At 44.8% G+C, this 13,494-nt stretch overlaps 2 protein-coding genes across 2 annotated transcripts; both read left to right on the top strand.

The window, feature by feature from the left end:
- Window positions 1-6,896: 6,896 nt before the first annotated feature.
- PtA15_5A915 (uncharacterized protein) lies at window positions 6,897-7,458 on the top strand (the record flags this gene model as incomplete). Its single annotated transcript, XM_053169727.1, has 3 exons — window positions 6,897-6,997; window positions 7,124-7,284; window positions 7,352-7,458. The coding sequence occupies 3 exons, from the start codon at window positions 6,897-6,899 to the stop codon at window positions 7,456-7,458; spliced, it is 369 nt and encodes a 122-aa protein (XP_053020895.1).
- An 82-nt stretch (window positions 7,459-7,540) lies between these two features.
- Window positions 7,541-8,124, top strand: PtA15_5A914 (uncharacterized protein; the record flags this gene model as incomplete). The annotated part of the gene is made up of 2 exons (XM_053169726.1): window positions 7,541-7,814; window positions 8,000-8,124. 2 exons carry the CDS (start codon window positions 7,541-7,543, stop codon window positions 8,122-8,124), a joined length of 399 nt encoding a protein of 132 aa, XP_053020894.1.
- Window positions 8,125-13,494: the final 5,370 nt, after the last annotated feature.

Here is a 13,494-nt window from a genome sequence, read left to right as displayed (position 1 = left end):
GCCAGCCCCACTGGGTATCCAGGAAGATTGCACTTGGCTCCTCTTCTGCCCGCAAGCAATTGGACTTGAGTTATAATATTGGGTGTTAGATTTTTGCAAGTCTTTTTTTGTGAGACATAATGCTTTTTGTGAGACATAAGGCTTGGACGCAGCATGCTGTAGCGCACACAACACTCAATTTACAACCCCATATCCCTCTGTACATGTTTTGCCTGGAAAAAGAGCAGCAAAATCCCCCACACATCTCAGCGTCCATTTTTGCTAATGACATAACATATTATCATTCAGGCCAAAGGAGAGTGCAACCACAGAAACACATAATGTGAATAATTGACATTCATAGATCCAGCAACCCCGCACTATTAGCAGCTGTATTACTGCTGCTTGCAGCAGGAGCCTTGTGCCAAGCCAGAGACACATTTTCAGGTGGAGAATGTGATCCTAAGATATGATTAAATTTGCACAACCCGGACATTGCAAGTGAAGCATGTAGACCCTATATGTCCAGCTTTCCAATCATCAATTTTCATAAGTATCCAAGCAATCCTCACTTGATTCTGCCATCAAGGCCAGTTTATTTTTGTTGATGAAAAAACAGTGTGTTCTAAATTCAAGGTCACATGTTTCCCCTGGATGGAGCTTAGTGAGTCCAGCAATTGTGAAGAAATTTCCCCCAACACAAGTCATGAATTTGGCACATAATGTTCCCTTTATATTTTCAGGGGTGAGTACAACTGTCCAAAACAGAGTAAATGCTTTCCACACATGAGAGGATGGCCACCTGAATCTGGAGACTTCTAACTAAGACTTGCAAAGCTCATAACTTGAAGTGAAAGTTAAGTGTGACCTCCAATGGAGATGATTTAACCCAACCAAATGAAGAGTCACAGTATCAGTAAACACAAGCTGAATTCATCCACAAATATCCATAATCTCATCTATTACCAGAGGAGTTTGTCATGCATGTTTGTTGGGTTAACGACAAATCAAGAAGATTCACATCTTACCCAAGTTGGCCCAAAATCAATCAAATCATTGCATATAAGTGCCATCTTCATGGCATAAACACAAAATCTCCTTCATCTGATCACTCATTCAAATTTTGATTAAAAGAACAGTTGATCATACATTAAGCTTTTATCCTTGGTATACTGTGGAAAGTTACAAATGAGTGTGGTAAATAGTAACACCACATCAGTACCTGGGTCTGATGAAATTAAGGCATCACTCTGTAGGAAGTGTCACAGATTCCCCCATGGTTTTCATCAACAAAAGGAGACGTCCTGAAGTAAGCACAAGTTCTGCAACAACAGCTCTAGCAACAAACACTCCTCTTTTGAAGAAGAAATAAACTCATGTGCCAATCTTATGTGGTGAAGGGAAACACAATCTATTATCTAGCAGAAAATAACACAGAACAAAGGTGCTGGACTCTGCATCCAGAGTTATGTGCACAATGCAAAAAGTAAAAGGGCTCCTTTTACCATACTACAGTTTCTCAATTGGAGGAATAAACCACCAGTATCAATATTCAGCCATCCTTCAACTAATTTTCCAACTCTGTTGCAGCTAAAATTCAAACAACTATCTTAGGGCCTGTACCATAGGGCATGAAAATTGAAATTTTCCAAATTTATTTGCCTCAAAATTTCTTGGGACAAAAACTGAGCCTGGCCAAAATGTAGGCTGGAGCCCAAATGTGAAGAATTTCAACATTTGAACCCACCACTAGTTCTCAATTTTTGTGTACAGGGCAAAAAAAGTTGAAAATTTTCAAAATTGAGGCCCATGGTACAGGCCCTTAGACTCAGAAGCAAGGAATCACATGCTCAACTCCCTAGCTAGGATATTTCAAGCAGACCAGCCCTGTCAGCATCAACATTGTCACCGGCAGTGGACCTGGTGAATCGGTAGCTACAGATAGAGGGGATGTGACCCTACTGCTAGCAAAAAGAGGCACTCTGACTCTCAAGGATGCAATTCACTTGCCAAAACTCACTTGTAACCTGTAAGGATCGCCAAGTGAACCCGCCGCCGGGTACCCGCGGCTGGTGCGGGTACAGCCTGGTTTTTTTGCCCAAAACAGACACCCGCACCCGCACCCGCACCCGGCACCCGCGGGCGGGTACCCGCTGTACGGCCGCGGGTGCCGGGTACCGCCAAACAGGTATCACTTGGCGATCCTTAGTAACCTGGTCTGATTGTGCCACTTGAGAATACAAGGAGGGCCTTGCGCCTTAGTGCACATTTCTCACGTGAGACAATTCCAAGGTTTGGCTGGGAGCATCCTTGTTTCCACCACCACACTCTGAAAACTCTACAGATTCTTTCTAGGTTTTGGTATGTCATAGATCTACTTGTTTTCAATTTTTCTGTATTTTTTTACCATAGAATTTTGAAGTTATCTAGTGAAAAACAATTATCCAAGTTCAAGATTTTGAGCTTGGATTTGGCTTGCGCCCCATAAGGCAAGGATTGTGCGCAGTCATACTACTTCTTGTTGTCAAATTTGAAATATGAAGTGGGGAGAATACAACAATAAAACAAATACTGAAAAATCAAGCCAATGGTGACCTGTCAGAGAAACCAAAAAATAAAACATTCCAATGAGTGGAATAGAAACCAGGAGAGAAATAATGGTGTGTATATCACGTCCGTCTCACGCAAGCTTTGTGTTTTAGTGCATGAGCTTCTCTGGTGAGACTGAGCTGCCGCCCAGACCCGCTCACCACGAGAGGCTTAGTTAAGCTTGGAGTCAGGGGAGATTTCTGGAAAGACAGTCTTGTCAAAGACAACTTCATGACTGTACTCAACACAACCCCCTGCAGTAAGTATCCTCCAGTTGTGACTTGTGAACACCTTTGAGAGGAGTGATAATGTTAGATCACAAGCTAGAGATAGTGGTGGGCTATGGGACAAGCGACAAACCTGAGGAAGATGAGCAGATATGAGAAATGGAAACAGAGCAACAGTGAGAAGAGAGAAAAAGGACCTAAGGCAGAGAGTCAAACAAGCACAGTGAGTTGGTTGAAAAAGGTTGAAAAGTTAAATAAAAGGGACAAGTGAAACATGATAGAGTATTTAACTAGACAACTTAGGCTACAACGGAAGAAGTGATGTGGAAATATATGTGACTATCACTACAAGCATGTATCAATGATGGGAATTTACATATGTTACAATATCCAGAGGGATTTTTGTAACGTAACTTCCCACCGTTACCAGATAACGCGTTACCATTATCTGGCAACATGGCTCCTTGGGCAAGTGGGTAACGTAACAGAGGGTGTTTTCACCCTCAATACCCGGAAAAATAAAGGAGATAACGCGTTAACCGCGTTACCAGAGGTAAAAATGCCATAAAAGGGGGAAAACCCCCCTTTTTTGCGCAGGTTATCCTCCTATAATTGCAAGGGATAACGTAACGAGGCTAGGAAGAGAGGGAAAAAAATTAAAGAAAACGTAACAGAAGCTTTGCCGCCGTCATGGTAACAATAACGGCAAGGATTCCGTTACGTTTTTGTTACGCTACCGTTACGGGTAGCGTAACCTCCCATCGTTGCATGTATGACTAGACTAACCACTCAATATCCAAAAGACATTTAGGCACAGGTGCAGTTAAGGTTCCAATCCGGACCCCGCAGATCCGGAGAAATCCAGAAACCCCGCAGACTGGATTAGGGTTTGGGATTGAGCTTGAGAGATCCGGCATCCGGCCGGATAGTGAACAGCACTCCAAAAGCAAGATTTATGCGGTTAAACCTCAGAAAACACCCGAAAATAGGGTCTTTTCTCGGGGAATCCCTGTGAAACCCGCATGAATTGGGAACTCTACCGGGGAATCCCTGGCATACCCAATCAAATTGGCACTTTTTTTGGGAAATGCCCCTTGCTTTCAGATCCGGGAAAATCCGGCCAGATTCCGGATAAGACCAGGGTCAGGGTGCGGGATGGCTGATATCCGGCTCCGGGGCACCGGATTGGAATCTTAGGTGCAGTGTGTGGGCCCTCAGTAAATTTTTTTGACCTATCTGGTAAGCACTCCCTCAGGCCCTGTGCCCCCTGGAAGTTGTTTGTTTGACTCCTAGAAATTCAACTCTTTCACCCCCCTGCCTCAGACCCTGCCCATATCCACCCAAGCCTCTCCCAATTGGGGCACTCCCTGCTCCATCAGCTGTACTGAAATTTTGGCATTGAGAGGATGGTTGCTTATGTCCAATGTGTGAGATTTCTCACCAAGGCAAAAGGCTTAGCACTCATAAATTGAGAGAGTGGCCCGGAGCTGAATCAGCTGCAGAACTTGGTAAGCAAAGAAAACCATCTTCCGCAGTCCAAACCAGCCGTGAGGCGTTGTAAAACTGACACATCAATTTTGATGTATGCAGGTCCAACACCAGCAAGCAACAAAATCATGCTTGTGGATAATCCCGGCTCCCAGCAACTAAGAGCTAGAATATCAGTCAACACCAAAGGTGAGCAACTGACAATTCAAACTCCAAACACAAGATGGAAAGCTAATGCCTCCTCCATGAAAATCCTCCAGACATTGTTGAAGAGGATAAGACAAACCGCACCGTCTACTCTCAAAGAGAAGTAGAGAAACACAGTGAGTGGCTGTGTACCAGACTGGCATAAAAGAAACAAAAAGGCTTACAAGAAATGCATTACCTAGATAATTTAGCATCATTACTCAGCTGTTTCACCTAACACAGCTTAGTGGACCCCAAGGGCCAGAGACCTGAAGAGGTTAAGGACTCCTGAGTCTTAAAGCATAAAAGAGGAGAATAGATGAACTGATACGGCGTATGGTGCCTATATTGAGGCAGGTAAACCATCAGACGGTTGTTCATTAACATATTCCTTCCTTATTATTTTCTCACGAAGAGAGCAGCCTATTGCCTGCTCTTAGGTAAATCCTTGACTCAACCTCATTCTCCCATAAAGAATAAGTTGTAATAAGTTGTATAGAGTCTAAATAAGAAATAAAATCTCTTAGTTGTCTGAAATCTTTCACAATGGACACTTGCATACCATCCAGCGGACGCATGGAGACCATCTGGCAGATGTATTCTTGAGAAATATCTGGTATTCAGCAAGCAGAATAATATCCTGCGGACGCTTCCTGCAGTGCAAGAGCGGGACATCCACAGACATGTCCAAAAGGATTTCCAGTTGAAATCTGCCACAACGTGTGGTGTACCCACTGTACATACTCCCCTTGGTGGATTGTGGTGTGGGTTGCTTTATGGTTGCCCATCTAGCCCATTTCAAAATGTTATTCTTTCTCATATGTACACTCACAAATCAACTAATATGGTACAGTTGCGCATGGCATAGACCAACACTGCCCTGCCTGCAAAATGTACATTTCACACGCAGGGCCTACCCCTGGGGGCCAAAAAACTCTTTCACTTATTTTTATTACATTTTTGGACTCACAGAGCTAGGTGAGTAGAGTTCAGAATTATACATACTAAGCATTTGGGCCAGCGGTTCTTTTGAAATTTGAGCTGATTGTTGCTGCAAAGAGAAGAGAAGAAAATGGATTGAGCTCAATGGCTCAAGAATGATGGGCAGTGAGGATGGTTTTCTCACCGGATGCGGCTCAGTTGGGTGCGCAGAAAAAAGAGGGAAGAGAACTGATGGTTTGATTTGCATGACAATGCTATGATATAAATAGACTATGTACATGCATCAGACTTGTGGTTTTGAGATGAAATGAATAAGAAACCATTTTGAATAAAGTATATTCTTTGAGACTACACGTGAAGATATAAATGACTATCATAACTCTACTACTCAGAGCATCCGCATCCGTTGCTAAGTTAGTCTGGACTAACTAGCTTGGATTACGGTTGGAGTAGGCTAATCCGAGTGGCCAACCGCATCGGTGTAGATTGGGAGGTCCGAGGCTGTCGGAGATTATGTGATTAGGTGCCTGTATGGTATGTGTTTGGCACCTAAACACATAGAGTTCATGCCATTGATCATGGTGCATATGCATTTTAGAGGTTAGTCCAAGGACTAGTGGGGGCTAGATTTATACCCCACTAGCTCCAAACCAAGCTACGGGTCAAGTTGATCCCAGGTTGATCCAGCCCGATGCGGTTGTGGGGTTGAACTAAGTGCCCTAATCCGGGCTAACTTAGCGCCCGGTGCGGATGGTCTCAGGTTTCATGGACTACAAGGTGTGAGCTAGAAGTACTATTAACTTACTAGTGATCCCACTTTCTTAAATCCACACAATCCTAGACCTCTGGATCTAAGTTTTGGGGTGTTTTTTTCTCACAAAATGGCACAAACAGCCCACAAATCTCACAATACATGTTGAAATCCCCAAAGGCCCGAAGGCCCTATGGATGACCCTCCAGCTGTGCGGCAGCAACGAGCAAAAGTGGGCCGGTTGTTAGAGTAGTCCAGGAAGGCCCTAATCAAGTGATTAGTGGGCTCCCAGGGAGGGGGTAGGACGAAACTGGAGCCCCTGGGGGGACAATCCGCTGCCAACCCCTCCCCCTTTTCAATAACCACAGTCATGTTTGTCGCCCAACAATATCCTGACTGTTGCCCCACACCACCCGCCACGGGCTCGTCGCCATCTGCCACAGAGTCGTCGCCATCCGCCACAAGCTCGTCGCCATCCGCCACGCTCTTGTTGCCATCCGCACTGTGGCCACTCAGCGATTACCAGAACTGACTCAGGTGTTTCACATTCACCGCCTGCCCTCTGCACCCCACACAAAGCACTGCTCCTCATCACTCCACGCCCCTATCCCCGCTATCAGGTACAAACAGCTTCACCTCGGCTGTTATCCCCGTCCATTTCTCGGGCACGTGTCCAGAAAGCAAGGCTGGCGGCCAACCCGGACGTCTTGTCGGAGAAAGAAGCGGCTGTGTTGATGGGCTTGCAGTCCCCCGCTCATCGGCTCGCCGCCGCCGCCAAGAGCCCCAATGGGTCCCCGGGCAATCATAACCTCAACGATCTTCAGCTTGGCGCCGAGTAGAGGCCTTGACAAAGCACACAGCGCCCGTCGCCCTCCAAAGTGGGCACCGAGTCTCGTAAGTCTCTCTCTCTCTCTCTTGCTGGTTATGTTAGGCCCACCTAACGTCGTGCTGGTGTGTGAAGCCAAAGAGCTCTCGGCATCCGACCGGGACCTGCTCGGCTGGATCAACAACAAGATCCGGGCCCGCACGTCGGCCACCGCCTCGGACTTCTCGGGCTCCATCAGCTGAGGCCTCAACAAAGCACGCAGCGCCTGTCGCCCTCCAAAGCGGGTGCCGAGTCTCGTAAGTCTCGCTCTCTCTCTCTTGCTGGTTATGTTAGGCCCACCTAATGTCGTGCTGGTGTGTGCAGCCGAAGAGACCTCGGCATCCGACCAGGACCTGCTCGGCTGGATCAACAACAAGATCCGGGCCCGAACGTCGGCCACCGCCTTGGACTTCTCGGGCTCCATCAGCTGAGGCCTTGACGAAGCACACAGCGCCCGTCACCCTCCAAAGCGGGCGCTGAGTCTTGTAAGCCTCTCTCTCTCTCTTGCTGGTTATGTTAGGCCCACCTAACGTCGTGGTGGTGTGTGCAGCCAAAGAGCTCTCGGCATCTAACCGGGACCTGCTCGGCTGGATCAACGACAAGATCCGGGCCCGCAAGTTGGCCACCGCCTCGGACTTCTTGGGCTCCATCCGCAACGGCCACGCGCTCGTCCGGCTCATCGAGGCCCTCGCTATGGCCGACTCCGGCCTCTCCATCAGGGACTTCCTTGGCGCCTCCCATCTCACTCAGCTCGACCTCCATCGCCCTGCTGGCCCGGACACGCCAGGTGCCTCTGGTATACATTCCAAAACAAATTGTTGTGATGTGCTTCTTTTTCAGAAGGATGGTTAGATTTGAATTTCCACTGTTGTTTCCCTTGCTTCCTGGATAAGCAAAGGGTATATTTCCTACCCAATGTCAAAAACATATTGCACTTGCTCATAATGTCCTGAACAATTTATTGGTCTCAAGATAGCAAGCAAGGCTCGTTGAACTTCTTCTTCAGCCACAAACCTGCCAACCAATCAGAGGAAAAAAACCCAGTCCATGACATTGAGAGGTTAACTATTAACAATAATCAAAATATAATGAATTGAATGTACATACACTGCAAGAAAAACTCTAGAAACTGCTTGCAGTTGAGATGCAAGAGCTCAAGGCAAGCTGTGCCTCATGCAAGAATCAAGCACTGGTTGATTCAATTTCCATGCACATTGCATAATTTATGCAAGAGGGAGTCTAAGGTACAAAAAACTGAGTACAGGCTCCAAAATACTGAGTTGATACCTGTGCAAATTCCCCTTTCATGTGCACATACCCCTTTCATGTGCATATATCCCTTTTGTATGTATTGACCCCTTTCATAATGTGTACATACCCCTTTATGTGCACATACCCCTTTCATGTGCGTGTATCCCTTTCATGTGCGTGTATCCCTTTCATGTGTGTGTATCCCTTTCATGTGCGTGTATCCCTTTCATGTGCGTGTATCCCTTTCATGTGCGTGTATCCCTTTCATGTGCGTGTATCCCTTTCATGTGCGTGTATCCCTTTCACAATGTGTACATACCCCTTTCATCATGCTTTCATGACCCTTTCATGTTTACATATCCCCTTTGAGTTTTTTACATCCTTTTCAACCCTTTCATCATTCAGGTTTACATACCCCTTTGATGTTTACATATCCCTTTCATATGCAAATACCCCTTACTGCACATACCCCTTTCATGCATACATACCCCTTTCATGAATACATACCCCTTTCATGCATACATACCCCTTTCATCATGTGTACATATCCCTTCTATGTTTTAATACACCTTCTCACATTCCCCTTTCATGTGTACATATTCTTTCATATGTACATATCCCTTTCATGTGTACATACCCTTTTTATATTATTCTGGCTGGATTCAATGGCACATGGAGTGTTTTATAAAAGAAAATAAAAGGGTGCTCAGGGGGATGCTCATTTGCAAGTTTGAACATTTGTCTCAGCCTACTGCATGAGCTCTACAGCATGTTAAGCATTGAGATGCTGAACAAGGTACACACTGAAGGTGCACCAGCATGGAATTTGGGTGCTTGACTCCAGCTTGAGCTGAGGCTTGATTCAAGCTTGCTGCATCTCAACTGCAAGCAGTTTCTAGAGTTTTTCTTGCAGTGCTACAGAGTTTGAAAATTGAAACAGCAAATCAGTTTTGATAATTCAATTGCCATTCTAAAGCACAGCTCACATGAGGATAATCTAAGTAGCATATCTCAACAGAATGGGAGATTTTGAGAGAAGAGGCATATTATCCAGACCCTCTGCATCAGAAATAACCCATAGTAATACTGTAATACCACACAGAATCACCAATTGTAGTCAACAAGAGGACAGGAGCTTATTTTGGCACTTCATAGATCATAGATGCTTAGTTTTCCTGTTTGCTTCATTCCTCAGCCCCATCATTCAGACCTTTGCTCACCACCAGTCTTCTGAAATTTCATGAAAGGGCCCACACAAATTGAGTGGGACACTTGCTGCCTCTAGGCAAAGGCGGGGCTGGGGGCTTGCCAGGGTAAATGGAGTGGGGGGGGCTTACACCCTGCAGCGGTGTAGCCGCTTTGGCCTCTAGTGCTTAAAGAAAGACAAAATCAATAAGGAATAAATTCAGAGACAACATGAAGAGGTATAAGTAAGAAGAAGGAGTCAGAATTTCAACAGGTTCTTGTGCTGATTTTGTTTGCCATGCATATATACCAACCAGCAGGCCTAAAGCCATACTTAAATCCATGACTATAGGCTTACATGACACCTAATCTCAATTATTTACTGCTTAGAGCTCTGTACTTGACCTTCCGCATGTCTCCTGAGGCTATTTCAATCATTATATGAAAAAAATGCAACCATTCTAGAGCCCCAGAAGGCCATAATTTCCTGATTTTTCCATTTTTTTGACTCAAAATTTCAGACCTCCCCAAAAAGAAGTGCCAGTCTATGCTGTGCGCAACTGTATGGAGCTCCTAAATTGTCAGACCGTAGGCAGCGTGGTGAGGGGAAAGTGCTGTGAAGCTGCCCTTGTGGCAGTCCGTAAAATCTCAAGCGGAACAGGATCAAAACTATGATACCGGGGTTGGGGGTGGATTTATTTAGAGAAAGAGGGATCACCAGGAAAAAAGAATGATCACTTGTCAACAAGTGACATACATAGCAAAGTACAAAGGGGCCTTTGTACTTTTTGATGTCACTTGCAGAAAAGTAAAGAACCCTGATAATCTTATTATTAAGAAACAAAAAGCCAAATCTTCATAACACAAAAAGTTAGAGACAACAATCAACAATGGGAAGTTACTTACGTTACGTTATCCAGCGGGATTTTCGTAACGTAACTTCCCACCGTTACCAGATAACGTGTTATTGTTATCTGGTGAAATATTCCTGCGCTCTTTTGGATAACGTAACAGAGGCAAATTTCCGCCTTGATGCCGCAAAAAATAACGCCAATAACGCGCTAACCGCGTTATCTGGCGTAAAAGCACCGTAAAATAGGCAAAAAACCCGCGTTATCAGCACGTTATCCTCCTCAGATTGCGGGGGATAACGTAACGGGTCTAATAAAACAGAAAAAAAAATCAAAAAATAACGTAACTAAAACAATGCTGCCGTTAGCGCAAGGATAACGGCACCAATTTAGTTACGTTATCTGTTACTTTTTGTTACGGATAACGTAACTTCCCATTGTTGCAACAATGCAAGAAGGAAACATGTGAGATGAATGAGCATACCCAATGATATAATGTAATATGTAGCAAACAACTGGCCTTGATGGTAGACAGGAAAAGAAGATAGGAACAAGGACTAGGAGAGGAAAGAAAAGGGATTAGTGATTGATTGAAAAGGAGTGAGGAGGGGAGAAGCCGCCAAGAGTTCTTGGAGTTTTCTTCTTACCAAGTTGAAGCTAGGACGAGACGTCCAGGAGATGAAGTCAATTGAGATCAAAGAAGACAACAGGGTCTTGAGGCAAAGGATATCGCTGAGAGTGAGTCTAGAGGAAGTGTAGAAGGAGGAACGGAAGGGGATGAGATCTTCATTGGCGGGTCAAAGAAGAAGGAGTGACTGAGTAAGAGAGAGTGAGGGCCGCCGGTTGAGTCTTTTGAGTATGATCAACTAGGTTTGAGATGGTGAGAGTTGGTGCTTCAGCAGTCCGCAGCTTAAGGTTTCACAGACTGTTACATGCGGAGTTGGGGGAGCGACGTTGAGTTTCAACAAAAATTGATCATTGTTTTTTCCTGGTGGAATGGATACCGGAGGAGGGATGCACAAGGTTCAAAACTATGAATATTTTGGAGTCAGAGATCAAGGGTGCAGAAAAGAATCAGGGAATAGGATCAAAGAACTCCGGCGTAACTCAGAAAGAATCAGGATCAGGATCAAGAATGATCAAAAATTGATGGTATCCTCCTTGGACCAGGATGGAAATTTCATGGGGGACTTTTCCAAGCTTGGTGGAGCTTGAAATTATAGTTTAAGATGAGTGGTGTGCGCCTGACCCTTGTGTACAACACACGTCTGCCGCTATGACAATAACAAGCGTCAGAAAACAACCAGAACAACAACTGTTTGACACTCTGCAAGTGGACTAACAATGAGAAAGGAAATCTTGATGCAGAGACAGCCAAATAGGGAAAGGAGGGGTGTAAAAAAGAGAAAAAAAAAATTGGGGAAAGAACTAGCAGAAAGAATGTAATGGCATGAGAAACCTGCACCCGCAGAGGCAGAGGCGCATTCCAAATCTTAAAATGGCAGAGGCAGAGGCGGAGCCATAACTATCCTGCGCCACTACCTTTTTGGGAGGGGGGGGGGGGGGGGTTGTGAGATCAAGATTGGTCTGCTAGCTCCGCTCCATAAATTGAATTTCACTTTGTGTGCTGGTTTGACCACCACAACAGCAGCACTACTAAATTCTACAGCCAAAACTACACAGGACACCTGGAACAGCACACCTTACACCTCTGGGTCAGAAGTTACAACCCCCTTCAAGACACATCATTCAGCCTACATGAACCACACTGACCCAGATCCATGTAATCTGTTACATGTACCACTCTGACAATATGTCTACCCTTTTACATATACATTATATCATCAGCTGTACAAAGGCCCCGTTTGGCACTGATATAAATATAGGTGATATAATCACCAATTAATTCAATAAAAAATACAAAATTCAACATAGAGACTCCAAATTTTTTTTGTAGGCAACCTACAGTGCTTTTCTCTTTAACTGATAACTTGGATTCAACTGATTCAGCCATCTTTGGCACCATAATACCATTATATCACTTTTGACCAATATGAAGCAATTTAATGGTATTATGGTGCTGAAGATTGCTGAATCAGTTGAATCCAAGTTATCAGTTGAAGAGAGAACTTAACAGCACTGTAGGTTGCCTACAAAAACAATTTGGAGGCTATATGTTGAATTTTGTATTTTTTATTGAATTAATTGGTGATTATATCACCTATATTTATATTGGTGCCAAACAGGGCCTAAGTATATGTAATGCAGTCTTGTGCAGTTGCATGCAATAATTTAATAGGGGCTGCAGTCTGACAGTTGACAGATGCCATCATGCAGGATCATACAGCTGTCAAGCTAGCAAAAATACCTCATGCAGCTTGCAGATGAAATCATGACAGGATGACAGGATGTGAGCATGACATCATTTGACAGGCCAGGCCAGCTAAAACCTCTCACCAGCTAAATTCCCTCATATGACATCATGACCTCATGTGACCTGTAAACCACCAGCCAAAATACCTCATTGTAGCCTTCAGGGCAGCTAAAACCCCTCATTCTCTTGTTCACCTGGAGCTAAAATTTCTCACTCTTGTCTATTTAAGGAGGCTCTCTTCCCCCCAGTTGTAATTCCCCTCAGCAAACTACTTGCACTCAGCTTACCCCATAACAGTACAACACTTGCTCACTCTACAGTATTAGCCCCCACTATATTGTGGTTTTACCCTTATTACATAACAATTACATACATATCACAACTCTATTACATTGATCACTCATCATTAACCCCTCTGTCAGGGTGTTCCACAACCCCCTTTGCCGCAACACACGGACCATATCAACTTACGACTCACTCAGCACCGGTTACATCACCCATATCCCTTAAGCCACTTGTTCAATGTAGGCTATCTTTTGATACACCTCCACTATCACTACATAAACCTTCCAATTGTAGATTGGGGGGCTTGTTTTAGTGTCTAGTGACCCAGGAAAGGCAGAGGTTCCCTCATTCATCCCTTTCCGCACTCAGCAAAAGGTTCTCAGGAACACTCTTGAGCTTTACACCGGGTGCCGGGTCTTTTTTTTCAAAAAACATGCGGGTACTGGCGGTGCAACGGGTACCCCGGGTCCATTACAAATCCTCTACCTGGCACATTTTAGGTATTTTATGTTTTTAATTGA

The sequence above is a fragment of the Puccinia triticina genome, chromosome 5A, assembly GCF_026914185.1.
Source record: "Puccinia triticina chromosome 5A, complete sequence".
NCBI lineage: Eukaryota > Fungi > Basidiomycota > Pucciniomycetes > Pucciniales > Pucciniaceae > Puccinia > Puccinia triticina.
Note: the sequence above shows the minus strand (reverse complement) of the source record. Positions and strands in the feature narration are given on the sequence as shown.